Source organism: Euphorbia lathyris, chromosome 2, assembly GCF_963576675.1.
Source record: "Euphorbia lathyris chromosome 2, ddEupLath1.1, whole genome shotgun sequence".
NCBI lineage: Eukaryota > Viridiplantae > Streptophyta > Magnoliopsida > Malpighiales > Euphorbiaceae > Euphorbia > Euphorbia lathyris.
In genome coordinates, this window is record NC_088911.1 from 112,691,396 (window position 1) to 112,704,412 (window position 13,017).

The window sequence follows — 13,017 nt, forward strand, 5'->3', positions numbered from 1 at the left end:
TCTAAATTTTGATCTTTATTAGATAATGATTTCATTGTGATTGGAACACGTATGAGATTTTGTTTGTCATGTTATTTGTCTTTTTATGAGTTAGTTGTTTGCTTTGATCACTAGTTTTTGTATTCAAGTTGTCAATAAATTGACTCTTCACAACTATTACTCCCTATGCCTCGTAGCTAATTTAAGCCATAAACATGAAACCATCCATTATATATAAAACTTATTGTTGCGGCAGTTTTGTTTACTTTTTTTAAAGCATACAATCCCTAATCAAGTTTTCCATTCTACACAAATCAACAATCAACCATTCATCTTTTTAATTTTACTCAATGTAGTCCCTCACTGGAACTATACTCAAGAGTGAGTTCCAATATTTTCTATTCCTTTCTTTTGCCCCCCTCTCCCTCTCCTTGTTTAATTGAACAAATTCTTCCTCTCTCTCCATTTTCATTTTTTATTTTCATCTTCGGGCCTCCTTTTTCAATTTCATCTTCTGATGAAATTCTTCTGTATTCTCCTCTCCCCTATCCTCCATTAGCAACAGCACCCAAACGAGAACTAAATTCAACGAGATAAAAAGAGCTGCAAAGATTGTATGCGAAGCAAATAAAATTCTTTGCTTCTCAAATCAGTATCTTCAACACTGTTTTCATACCTCTCTAAAAATATTTCTCCTGCCAAACTTGAAAAGGGGTTAGACACGAGAATTAAAAGAATCTTCCAAGACTTCAATTCTTATCGTTTTTTATTTTTAAGAAACTCAATTCTCTTGTTTGATTTACAAACAGTAGATTTTTATAGAAAATATAATTGAATTCTTTCAAAATTCATAGGTATAAATACTTCTAAACTAAAGGGTAAGTTAGTTGTCGGGTACGTGTCTAAGTTTTCTAATCTTTATTTTTTTTTCAAAATATATTATAATATATATCTTTTTTTAGTGTTAATTAATAATGAATTTAAGTATATTATTGAGTTTAATTTAATATTTTAGATGTAAATTAAAAAGATATTGCTATTTACTGTCCCCAAATTACTTATTATTATTTGGACAATTTTACCATTTTTATAATTTTTTTAAATTGATTTTTTTAGAGAATCCACCCCAGCCATGGTGGGGGCGGCATCCGCCTAGGCCAAATTTTGGCCGGTGTAAAATCGTAAAATTTTTAGTGACAAAAAATACTAAATCGTTCAATTTTTTGTGACGAAAAATGCAAAATCGTCATAAAAAAATAAGTATTATTTTTATGAGTTCTTTGATAAAAGAACGCAAATTTTAATGTTTCCGACTAGTAATCATCCATTTCCGGAGTTCGGATTGTCACACATCAATTATTTCCATAATCTCAATTATTGTTGTTCGGGTTTATGATTTGTTTGAGAAAAATTTCAGTTTAAAATTATGAGAAGGCAAAAAAAATTCAAATGAGGGCGATATTTAGCAGCCCACATTAAATATTATGGGTAAGTTTGATAAAAAGTTATAAATTAAGAAGACAAAAATCAATATTTTCCAATATATGAAAATCATATATATACTTAAGATGTGTATGTTCTTAAGATGTAATTAATTTCATATTAGTGTTAAAACAAAAATTAATTAAAAAAATAAGGTTGTGTGACATATGGCAATATTAATTGCCATATGTCATAGTTAAGGCATAATATATGCCTTATGAATTGTAGATACAAAGGGAGAGAAATCATAAGTATGGAAAAAAAAAGGTATACTTAAGGTATATTACATTACATATACCTAATGGAATAAAAAGATTTTGCCTTCATTATTTTAATTTCAATTTTTGTATTGAATAAGTACAAAGAAATAATAATAATACAACGAAATTGAAAATAAAAATTAGTAATAATATACTCCTAGCAATGTTACACGCGAAAGTTAGTCACTGTTTCTTGGGCGTTTTGCTGTAAAAGTGTGAGGGCTGGTGGTCTTGGATTAAAAAACTTTGCTATTTTTTTTGGTAGAAACAGGAAAGGAAAAAAACAACCAAAGAACAATTAACCTGGGATTAGCCTAGGAAAGCTAACCCCAATCCTATCCTCTAAAAGAAGAGAAGAGAGAAAGATAGGGGGATCAGAAAGGGTAGTAACACCTAACATCCCCTCATGGCCTGCCGCAGCCAAGCGATCCGCAACTCGGTTCTGCTCTCTGAAAATGTGACTGAACTTTAAGATCTCAAAGGAAGAGAAAAACCTTTTAATAGCTTTGATAAGGTTGCGGCTATTAAGACCAATAGCATGATTATCAGAAATCATTTTGATGGCCTCCATGTTATCAGACTCCACAGAAAGCCTCTTAACGCTCAGGCTTTTAGCAAGCTTGATACCAGAGAGAATACCCCAGAACTCCACAGAGAAGGAAGAGCCCAACCCCAGATTCTGGGTGAACCCAGAAAGCCAGGCGCCCCCCGCATCTCTAAGAACATCTCCGGCAGCAATCTTACCATTGATAAGGCAGGAGCCATCCGTATTCAACTTTACAACCCCATCTCTCGGCCTGCTCCATCCCACGAGATGGACATCACTTTCCTGGGTAGACCTGGCAAGGGAATCCCCTTTGAAACTCTCAATAATAGTAGAGAGTTTTTTTGAGAAGAACTCAGCTAAGTTTGGAATAAAAACAGTTTTATTACCAAAAATCTCCTCGTTTCTCCACTTCCAAATTTGGTGACAGATGATAGCAAAGAAAATGTCACCATGCTCCATTTAAGTCAGTAATTTCCCACTAATACCATCAGAGAACCAGTCATTCTCAGAGTGGGCCAGGAAGGAAGAGAGAATATGGTGTGGGAGAATTTTCTTCCAAACCTCTTTACTCTTAGAGCAAACCCTAAGAGCATGGCACAAAGTTTCATAATGACCACTGCATCTACTGCAAGCTCCAGAGTCCGCCAAATGCCGTCTGTGCCTAACCGAATTAGTAAGCAACCTGTCCTTAACTCCCAGCCATAGGAAACTCCTAATACGGTAAGGGACTTTGAGGGCCCAAATGGATTTCCAAATATCCGAGGGAGGATCGGACCTGTTGAGGGTAAAAGCTTCAAAGGCAGATTTGCAAGAATAAACTCCATTATTAGTCAGCGCCCAATAATGCCTATCCATGTCCTCCTCTTGATTACTAACCTTCACTCCCCGAATTCTAAGGAGAGTCTCCAGGCTAAAGAAGGTATCAAACTTTGACCAGATCCAGTCCCCCTTAGAGTCCACCACATCGACAATCCTCCAGTTACGGATATCACTAGGCGGGGGGGGGGGGGGGGTGGGAGCAACACACATCTACTAACGGTTTATCCCCAATCCAGGTGTCAAACCAGAAGCTGATGTTCTTACCATTACCCACCTCCAGACCAACCCCTAAGCAGAACTCTGCAAACACGGTGCTAAGCCCTTTCCAGAGGAAGGAACAATTGACAACTCTCTCCTTAGGGCCCCCGAAGATTTTGTCTTTTCGATACTTACCACAGAGAAGGCGAACCCAAAGAGAGGAGGGGCATTGCCACATACGCCAAAGGAGTTTCATTAATAAAACTTTATTATTATCCTTAGCTTTCCTAATGCCCAGACCACCAGAATCTTTCGGCTGACAAACCTCACTCCAAGGCACTAGATGGATCTTTCTTCCCTCCGCAGCTTCCCCCCACAGGAACCTACGGTTAATCTTATCAAGATCATTAAGCACATGATCCGGAAGCTGACAAGCCTGCATAATGTGATTGGGAGCTGCACAATTAACTGATTGAATTAACGTGAGGCGGCCAACGAGAGATAGAGTCTTGGCTTTCCACGTGGCACACTTCATATTAACTTTATCCAAAGTATCTTTAAAAGAAACTTTTGACACTCTCTCACTGTGGAGGGGAATACCCAGATACTTCCCAAGAGAATCAGTAAGAGGAATACCTGAAAGATCACTTAATCTTTTATAGACTCTCGGTTTCATATTCTTAGAGCACATCATCCTAGATTTCTGGATATTAAGTTTCTGCCCAGAGGCCGAACAAAAACATTCAAGAATATCCATAATAATACTCAACTGCTCCTCATTACCTTCCAGAAAGATAAGGACATCGTCTGCAAAGAATAAGTGAGTCACCTGGGGACAGAAGCTATTGATAGCCACCGGGTGGAAACTCCTATTATCTATTACATCTTGAATCAGGTGAGATAACCTCTCCATAGCAATAACGAAGAGGAAGGGACTCATAGGATCACCCTGACGGATTCCCCGGCCCGGAGAAAACTCCTCCGACATATCCCCATTAACCATAACTTGAAACACAAGAGAAGAGATACATACCTTAATTAACCTTCTCCAGCTGTCCGGGATCCTAGCTCTCTCCAGACTCTCCATCAGGAAATTCCAGTTGATACGATCATAGGCCTTCTCCAAATCCAGCTGCAGAGCCACAATGCCTTTCTTCCCCTTCCTAATCTTCATCGTGTGGACCATCTCTTGGGCAATCACCACATTATCCATCATTTGTCTACCAGGCACAAAACTACCCTGATTCTGACAAATGATCGCAGGAAGAATGCCACGGATTCTATTAGGCACAATCTTTGTAACCGTCTTATAAAGAACATTACAAAGACTGATAGGTCTCATATGCAAAAAGGAAGAAGGCTTATCAATTTTTAACCAAGCTTTAATGGGGAAATTCTGTTGGGAGCTTTTGCAAGGCAGTTCTTTGGTTGTGGACTTACTAAGGCACCGTTTTTTTACGGCTTCGGGGCAGCCTAAGGTTCGCATCTCTAACTCTTCCATCTGGGTCTCTTATCGGCCAACTTATTCGGTTATCAGGCAAAATTGCACTTGGTGGATTGGCGGTCATTCGAACCACAATTTCTGGACTGACAACTGGATCTCTCCTTTTGTGGCAGATCAATTAGAGATTTCTCCCCGGGTTCAAACTGGCCTGTTTAATTGTGTGGAAGAATTTCTTGTAGGGAATGATTGGCACAATCTGCACTGGCTTCCGGTTAACATTCAGAATGCCATATACGGGATTTCTCGGGGGCTTGATGACTCGGATTTTTGTATTTGGACACCTTCTGACACGGGACAACTCTCTGTTAAAACTTTCTACAGTCATTTAACGCTTCAGGCTGCGACGGTTGACTAGGGAAAATTTCTTTGGACAGCTTTCATCCCACCTAGCCGCTCGGCCACCTGCTGGAAGCTGCTGCATCAGTGTATCGCTACACAAACATCATTGCAGGTTTGGGGCTTTCAATTTGCTTCTCGCTGTGAGCTCTGTAAGTGTAATATTGAATCTGATGAGCATCTCTTTTTATTTTATGTTGTGGCTGCAAAACTTTAGGAGAGTATCGGGCATGGATTTGGCATGACCATTACTCCTGCTGCCCCTTTCTCTGCTTTCTTTTTTTATCTTCAGCATCGCCGCCTCCCCCGTCAGCAGCTGAAGTTATGGAAAATTGCAATCATCACATGCCCTTGGCTAATTTGGATATCTCGCAACCGTGCTATTTTTGACGGAGAACTCCCTTCAATCCAAATTATTATCTCTCAACTCTGGAATCATATTCGTGAAGCTGGTCAGGCTGTCGCTGAATCTGTTCAGTACAGGCCGCCTCCTGCCCCCGACTACGCTATCAGATGGATTCATCCTCTTGCAGGATGGATCAAAGTCAACATGGACGGTTCAGCAGCTGGGGCGCCAGGCAATGCAGGGCCAGGTGGAATTTTTCGAACATCAAGGGGCTTTGCAAGAGGCTGTTTTGCCTTTCCGATTGGTAACAGCTTTGCGCATATTACTGAACTTCGGGCTATTACTTTCACGGTCGATATGGCTTGGGAGAAAGGCTGGCATCAGCTTTGGATCGAATCTAACTCCACCCTAGCAGTTACCTTGATGAAAGAAAGATCATGTAGCGTCTACAAAAGGAAGAGGAGAAGAATCAAAAATGTCGAAAATGAGCAATATTACAAAGGTCGTCAAAAATAAAAGATTGACAAAATGTTGGGGCAGCCGGCCACCAAACAAGTTCGTTGAAGAGAGCACCGTGACGAGCAAGGGCGTCAGAGACACGATTCCCTTCTCTGTAAATGTGTGTGATTTGTACCGTCATAAGAGAGCATTGATGTAGACACTTTAGCCATTCTTGGCAAACCACCCGTAAAAACACCGGAAATAAAAAAGTGTAAGAACTTGAATTTGATTGGTTGAATAAACTAGAAATTACAAGAAAATGTGTTGAAATAAAGAAAAGTGTATAAATTTATGATTGGAAATAAACTTAGGTAGAATTCATTTATTTTTATAGATTTTTTGATGTCCTTGAAAATGAATATGATGACCACTTCCACAGTAACTATCCATAATCTTTAAAGGCCACTTCTCATTACCTTTTCCACTAATTTCTAGGAGGTCTCTATTCTTTTATTAATATATCGGGATCATTTGTTTCTTCGGACGGAGGTACCAACCTAGTTGGGATGTCCGTCAGTAGTTTCCATTCACTACCCTGCCTTTATTCAAAAAAAAAAAAAAAACTCCTAGCAATGTCATGAATCCCTATATATGATTAAACATAAGTGTTTACATTCATTTTTAATTATTTGTATTATTGAACTTAATGTATAGTTTAATTAAATTTTATTATATGAGTAGACTAATTAAATAATATAAATCCATTAATGATTATTTAATTAAATTAAGTTTTTATGTCGTACTCCGTGACAACAAATACATTTACATAAAAGGGGAGATGCGATGCGAAGAAAAACACTTTCGGATGATTCAATTCATGCACATTAATTGATTTTTACCAAACATATCCCTATTTAAGTTGCATTTTTTTATTATTTTGGAAATAGTTAAAAATTAATTTATATTTCTTAGTTCTTATGTTTTAACGTTAAATAGTCAACAAAATCCAAAGAAAAAAATCGCATATGCTGACCGATCAGTCTAGTTGTGGCGCACAAAGTATACTAACAAACAAAACTCGGAGAAAAGAAACTTTTCTAATGTACCGACCCACTAGCAAATTGAAAGCTAAAGAATAAAAAAATAGAGAAAATGCCATAATTTAATGAGGTTCAGCCAATATTACATGCATTCTAAAATACTACCAAATAATATTTCAAATGGACAAATATAATGTAGAGAAAATAACTAAGTCTTAGAATTAGATAGGGCAAGTGGTTGAATTCTTTGAATTAAAGCTCAAAATCTAATATATAGCATTAGAAAAGTTTTATAATTTATACTTTTCCAACCTATTGGCTTCCAAGATTCCTAAAACAGCCAATTTTTCTACAATTTCAAACTCAAGAAATAATCCATCTCAAACCGTAAATGGAATCTAAATACGAAATAGTAAGAAATAAGAGCAATATTGCACATTACATGAGCCGTTATTAAAAAGACAATTTATATGTGACCAATATTTGACCACTATTTATTGTTGTTAGCTCAGCTGCAAAGCTCCATTCTGGTACTGCTACTATTGTATCAATTCATTTTAGCCTGACCTCCCTTTCTCTTTTTAGCAATGTACTCGAACAAGCTCCCATCAAACAGACGACGAATAGAATCTTTAGACAGATAGCCCTCTTCATCTTTAGCAATACCATAAACCAGAATCCACTCCAATTTTTCTGCTAGCCTGCATATATATTAATTATTACATTCATTTCTAAAACATCAAAATAGATTGAGTTTTTCTTTTTTGATCTAGGAACAAACCATCCTATGAAGTCAAAGTTGAGTCGATTTCCTTCTGTCATGTTCATCAGCTCTTTAAAGCTTAACTTGTGTGGTACAGTTTTAGCATACTTACTGAACATGTTCTCAAGATTCACAGGCATATATCTGCACCAAACAATAATGATCAAGTTACACGGATTGTCTATATAAATCGTGTTAGAATAGTAGGTGAATTAATTAATTACCGTCCTTCGGTGTCGTAGACTCCAGTGTCACTGCCATGTTTGCCTAAATGTATGTTGACTATGTAGATGGGAAAACGGAGGGAAGGAAAACGCTTTTTCTACATCTCGACATAAATAATTAAGAAACAGAACGGAAAAGAAACATAATATTTTCATTGAAACAAATTAAGAAAAAATGACTTACAGATTGAGTTGGAATACTGAAGAAAACATGGAAAGCAATTGTCAGAATAAGAGCGATGATTACATTAAAACCAAGTTGACGACATCCTGTAATATAACTTAATTAGAATTTAATTACTTTATTATTGAAGTTCTATAATAATAAAAAAAAAAATATACCTTTAAATGTCTCCGAGGGGTAAACAATTCCATCGTTGTTTTGGTCAAAAAAGGCGACATGCTGCTGAAGAACAGTCATATCATTATGGTCATGGCCTTGAGTTCCATTTGGATGTTCTTTATCAGGAGCTATCAATGCTCTTGCCAGATCTGTTTTACTTGTCAAATTAATTCTTAAATCTAAATTTGTGAATATGATAAAATAATGAACCAAATACTTTAATACAGTGATCAAGATTCACCGTCTCTCGTGATTTATGAGTGCTAAATTAATATTTTTGGTGTTTTTACATAAAAAAAATTAAAAACTCATGCACAATTTCTATAAAAAATTTAGCGTTTTCTGGTGATCAGTGGGTGCTCAAGCCCCTAAGTCCCCTTCTGGATCCGTCCTCTGGTTTAATAGAAATGGAATTATGTTAGAAAAACTCACAGGGCTTAGGCAAGGTGGTTTCCAAATCAGCGGAAACTGGTCGATCAGAAGTAATAGGTGCTTTAGATGCTGTTGTTGCCATTGAATCCTCTCCATCTTCCATTTCTCCACCTTCAAATCGTCAAAAACCCTTATTATGATTTACTTTTTAATTTAAAAAAAGGATTTCAGGATTCACAGGCATATAATAGGTATGATGTTCATAATGAAATGCATGCAAGATTGAATACTTATATTTTGCGACGAAATTTTAATAATTTGCGACGGATATTTCCATCGGAGTTGAGTGATTTTGTAGTGCATATGGAATACTTACCTTTCCGGGACGAAAGTTGCTCAGTCACTGGCATATTTGATGTGTTGCTGAGTATATACTGAAAAGAATGAACTGTGCATCTTATAAATATGCTCATTAATTACTCCGAGCATCTCCAATCATTTCTTTTATTATTATTATTATTGCACATACCAAAGTTATAACATCCCACATTTTATGAATTAATAGTCAAAATCAGCCTAAAAGTTTGTATCAATTTAATTCAAAATGAATTTTGGGTATTAACTTAGCCTTGTTGGTAAATTTTGATAAACCCCTCAAATTGAGTTTTAATACCTAAAATTTATAAAATGTTAGCCAATTTATTTGCCCACGTTGAATTGATCCCCAATTTTAAAGGTAATTATGACCCTTAAGGCTCGTTTGATTCGCGGAACAGAGAGAGAATAGAATAGCTATTCCTAAGAAATAGCTATTCCCACCTTTGGTACAATATTTTTTATGGAATAGCTATTCCATGGAATCCCTGTTCCTTGTTTTCATGGAATAGCTATTCTTTAATTTATCAAAGGAATAGTCTATTCCTAATTTTGTATTTTTGTAATTTACAAAATTACCCTCTATTAAATCTTCAATCTTCTCTCTAGCCCATTTCTCGAATCCTATATATTTTGGCGAATCCATAATTTATATTATAAAAAAACGTGAAAATGAAAAAATGAGAAAAACAGTTAAAAAAATGTAAAAATACGAAAAATATGAAACACAAAAACGAGAATAATGTAAAAAAGTTACAAACACGAGAATATGTAAAAAAAACGCGAAAAACATGAAAACGGGAAAAAACAAGAAAACACACACAAAAAAAAAAGAAAACACATGAATAGCGCGAAAAAGTGACAAAACACGAAATATACTAAAAACGTGAAAAAATACGAAAAACACGAAAACGTGAAAAAATACGAAAAACACGAAAACGTGAAAAAATATGAAAAACATGAAAACATAAAAAAATACGAAAAACACGAAAACGTAAAAAATACGAAAAACACGAAAACGTAAAAATGGTAAAACACAAAAATGTGACAATACGTGAAAAACGCGATAAACATGAAAATGCAAAAAACGCAAACAAAACACGAAAACATGAAAAAAATACGAAAAACATGAAAAAGCGTGAATAACACGAAAAAGTAACAAAATACGGAAAATACAAAATCGCGAAAAAAACGAAAGCACGAAAAACTAAAACGTGAAAAAGCAAAACAATGCAATAACGTGAATAACACGAAAACGTGACAAAACGCGAAAAATATGAAAATATGAACAAACACCAAAAACAATAAAACTTGGAAAACATGAAAAAGCATAAAAAAATGAAAAAATATGAAAATGTATAAAAAAAACGTAATAAACGCATTTTTTTTATATTTTTGTGTTTTTAACGTTTTTCACGTTTTTCGCTTTTTCACATTTTCGAATTTTTTCACTTTTTGTGTTTTCACGTTTTTTTTTGCATTTTTTTTCACGTTTTTTTGTTTTTTTGTTTTTCATATTTTCGTGTTTTTAACATTTTCATGTTTTCCACATCTTTTTATGTTTTTTTTTTGCATTTTCTTGTTTTCATGAGTTTTTTCTACATGTTTTTCCTATTTTTGCGTTTTCATAACTTTCCACGTCTCTATAATTATGTTTTTATTGTTTTTTCGTTTTTAAATTTTTTTGTGTTTTTTTCCGTCTTTCATGTTTCCCTTTTTTCTGTTTTTTTATATATTTCTTAAAATAATATATATTAAATATTTGAACAATTAATAGTAATAATTAAAATTTTAAAAGAAATAAGACATTACATTTGAGGGTAATATTGTCTTTTCAATAAATAAAAAACTATCTATTCCATTCTATTTTATTCCACCAACCAAACATAATAATAATTATTCATAGGAATTTCTATTACATTCTTTGCTATTCTATTCATTTGGAATAGTCATTCTATTCCATTTCATTCTATTCCGCAAACCAAACGACACCTTAATTCTACATTTTAGATTTAGGGTTAAAAGTATTATTGGTTGCTGGACCTATATAATTGTCTAACTTCAGTTTGTCTCAATAAAATCACTTTGTTTTGACTTTTGTTTTAATTAGGCCACTCGCCAATTTCAATGGTTAAAAAAAATTGAAATAATAACATGAGTGACATGTTAATATGAGTCAACTCAGATCACTGATTGAAACAAAATGTGACATCCACGCGTCGGTTATTTTTATGAAAAAAACTAAACTTTGTTTTTTTTCTTAAAAATAACCGACATGTGATAGCTAGGTGACACATACATGGATGTCACGTTTCGTTTCGGTCAGAGATCTGAGTTGACTCATGTTGATGTGTCACCAATGTCGTTATTTTGATTCTTTTTAACCACTGAAATTGACGGAGAGACCTAATTAAGACAAAACTTAAAATTAAATAATTTTATTAGGATAAATTGAAATTTAATAACTATTTTAAGATAACTATGTAAATTCAGTGACTAATGGTGCATTTAACCCGTTTGGTTTGTCTACATGCAAATATTAGGTAAGTACATAATATTATATTTATTTATAATTTTTATTTTTAACTAAAGTTTATATTATAATGAACAAAAAATAGGTAAAACGAAAAAAAAAGATTAAAATAAAAAACATGAAAAATAGAATAGGAAACGTGACAATGTGAAAAACAAACAAACAATTCGTTTGTTTTTCGTTTTTTTTTTTTTTTTTTTTTTTTTGAAATGAAACCTTTCATTAAAACGAACAGGATTAGATGTCCTGTTCCAGAACTAAAGTTAGCTAGAAAGGTTTTACACTTGAATAGAAAAGATCAGCATTGGAACGGAAATATTTAGCAACTAAGTGAGCAACCCCATTCGCTAATCTAGGTACATAATTCACCGAGAATTCTCAGTTGTTTTACGTTCTTCTTTTTTGTCTGTTTTTTCAGTTGCTACGTTTTTTTTACCATTTTCATGTTTTTTACATTTTCTATTTTTTTGTGTTTCCATTTTTTCACTCTTCTCTTCTCTTTTTTTTATTTTTTTTATATTTTTCACGTTTTTTTCTTTTTTTATATAAATTATTAAATGAGTTAAACGGGTTAATTGGACTAATCCACTACCCAACTGTTCATTAGTTAGGTAAAAAAATCATAGGTTGTACGTACCGAAGAAAATGGTTAGAAAAATATTGTACCCTCTTAAAGAGGATAAAACATTTTCTTAATTTTTTTTTCTTTTTTTTTTATAAGGCCCAACTTTAATCCTAACGTTTCAAGCGAAGTGCATATTTAGAATTTACGTATGAAATGATGCATTTTTTTTTTTGAAATGATGCAAATTTAATTCTAACATTTCCAAGCAACCTTTTCTCTTGCTTTCTGCATAAAAAAAAAAAAAAAAAGCAAAACAAAGGAAAATAACCGCCTCCTTTTCTCTTCTCTTTCAAACTTTCTTCTCTTTCAAACTTTCTTCTCTCTTGTGGTTCTACTTTAGGGATGAAGAAGGAAGTTTTTCTTCCTTCTTCTTCCTCACATCGGGTTAGGTTTTTTATTTTATTTTTTTGTTCTTATTTTTTTTAGTTGGTGTTCATATATTTTTTGGATCTGTTTGTCCGTCTGAATTGTATTTTCTCTCTATAATTCTTTTATTTATATCTTTTTCGGATTTAGCAAGAGCGAAAATGATTTATTTTATCCGTAGATCCATATATCTATGTGGTTGCAATAAAAGAAATGACTCACATCCGAATGTTTGAAAGGGCTTAAAGGATGAAGATTGGAATGCAGACGCTTTTTTGCGGATTTGGATTTCTAGGAAGAATATGTTTAATTGTTTTTTGTCTTCTTTTCACCTTTTATGATTTGTTTTGCTCATTGTAGTCTTTTTTATTCCTTCGTGGATCTTGTGAGGTGTTATTCCTTACTGGTTTATTGTACTTGTTCTCAGGGACGAATCCAGGATTAGTATGCAGTGGGAGCAAACT

The 13,017-nt window shown here is 34.1% G+C and overlaps 1 protein-coding gene across 1 annotated transcript; it reads right to left on the reverse strand.

The window, feature by feature from the left end:
- Nucleotides 1–7,260: 7,260 nt before the first annotated feature.
- On the reverse strand, nt 7,261–9,070 carry LOC136216492 (probable peroxygenase 3). The gene is made up of 7 exons (XM_066003012.1): nt 9,031–9,070; nt 8,715–8,825; nt 8,282–8,431; nt 8,124–8,209; nt 7,940–8,037; nt 7,734–7,859; nt 7,261–7,653 (listed from the first exon to the last, which is right to left on the reverse strand). Exons 1-7 carry the CDS (start codon nt 9,062–9,064, stop codon nt 7,500–7,502), a joined length of 759 nt encoding a protein of 252 aa, XP_065859084.1. The 5' UTR covers nt 9,065–9,070; the 3' UTR covers nt 7,261–7,499.
- Between the last annotated feature and the right edge of the window lie 3,947 nt (nt 9,071–13,017).

Bases quoted from the DNA above. Each gene is read 5' to 3' on its own strand.
- LOC136216492 (XM_066003012.1), bottom strand. From the start codon at position 9,064: ATGCCAGTGACTGAGCAACTTTCGTCCCGGAAAG. The intron at 8,826-9,030 runs GTAAGTATTCCA...GACGATTTGAAG, and splicing joins GCAACTTTCGTCCCGGAAAG to GTGGAGAAATGGAAGATGGA. The intron at 8,210-8,281 runs GTATATTTTTTT...GTTATATTACAG, and splicing joins CCCCTCGGAGACATTTAAAG to GATGTCGTCAACTTGGTTTT.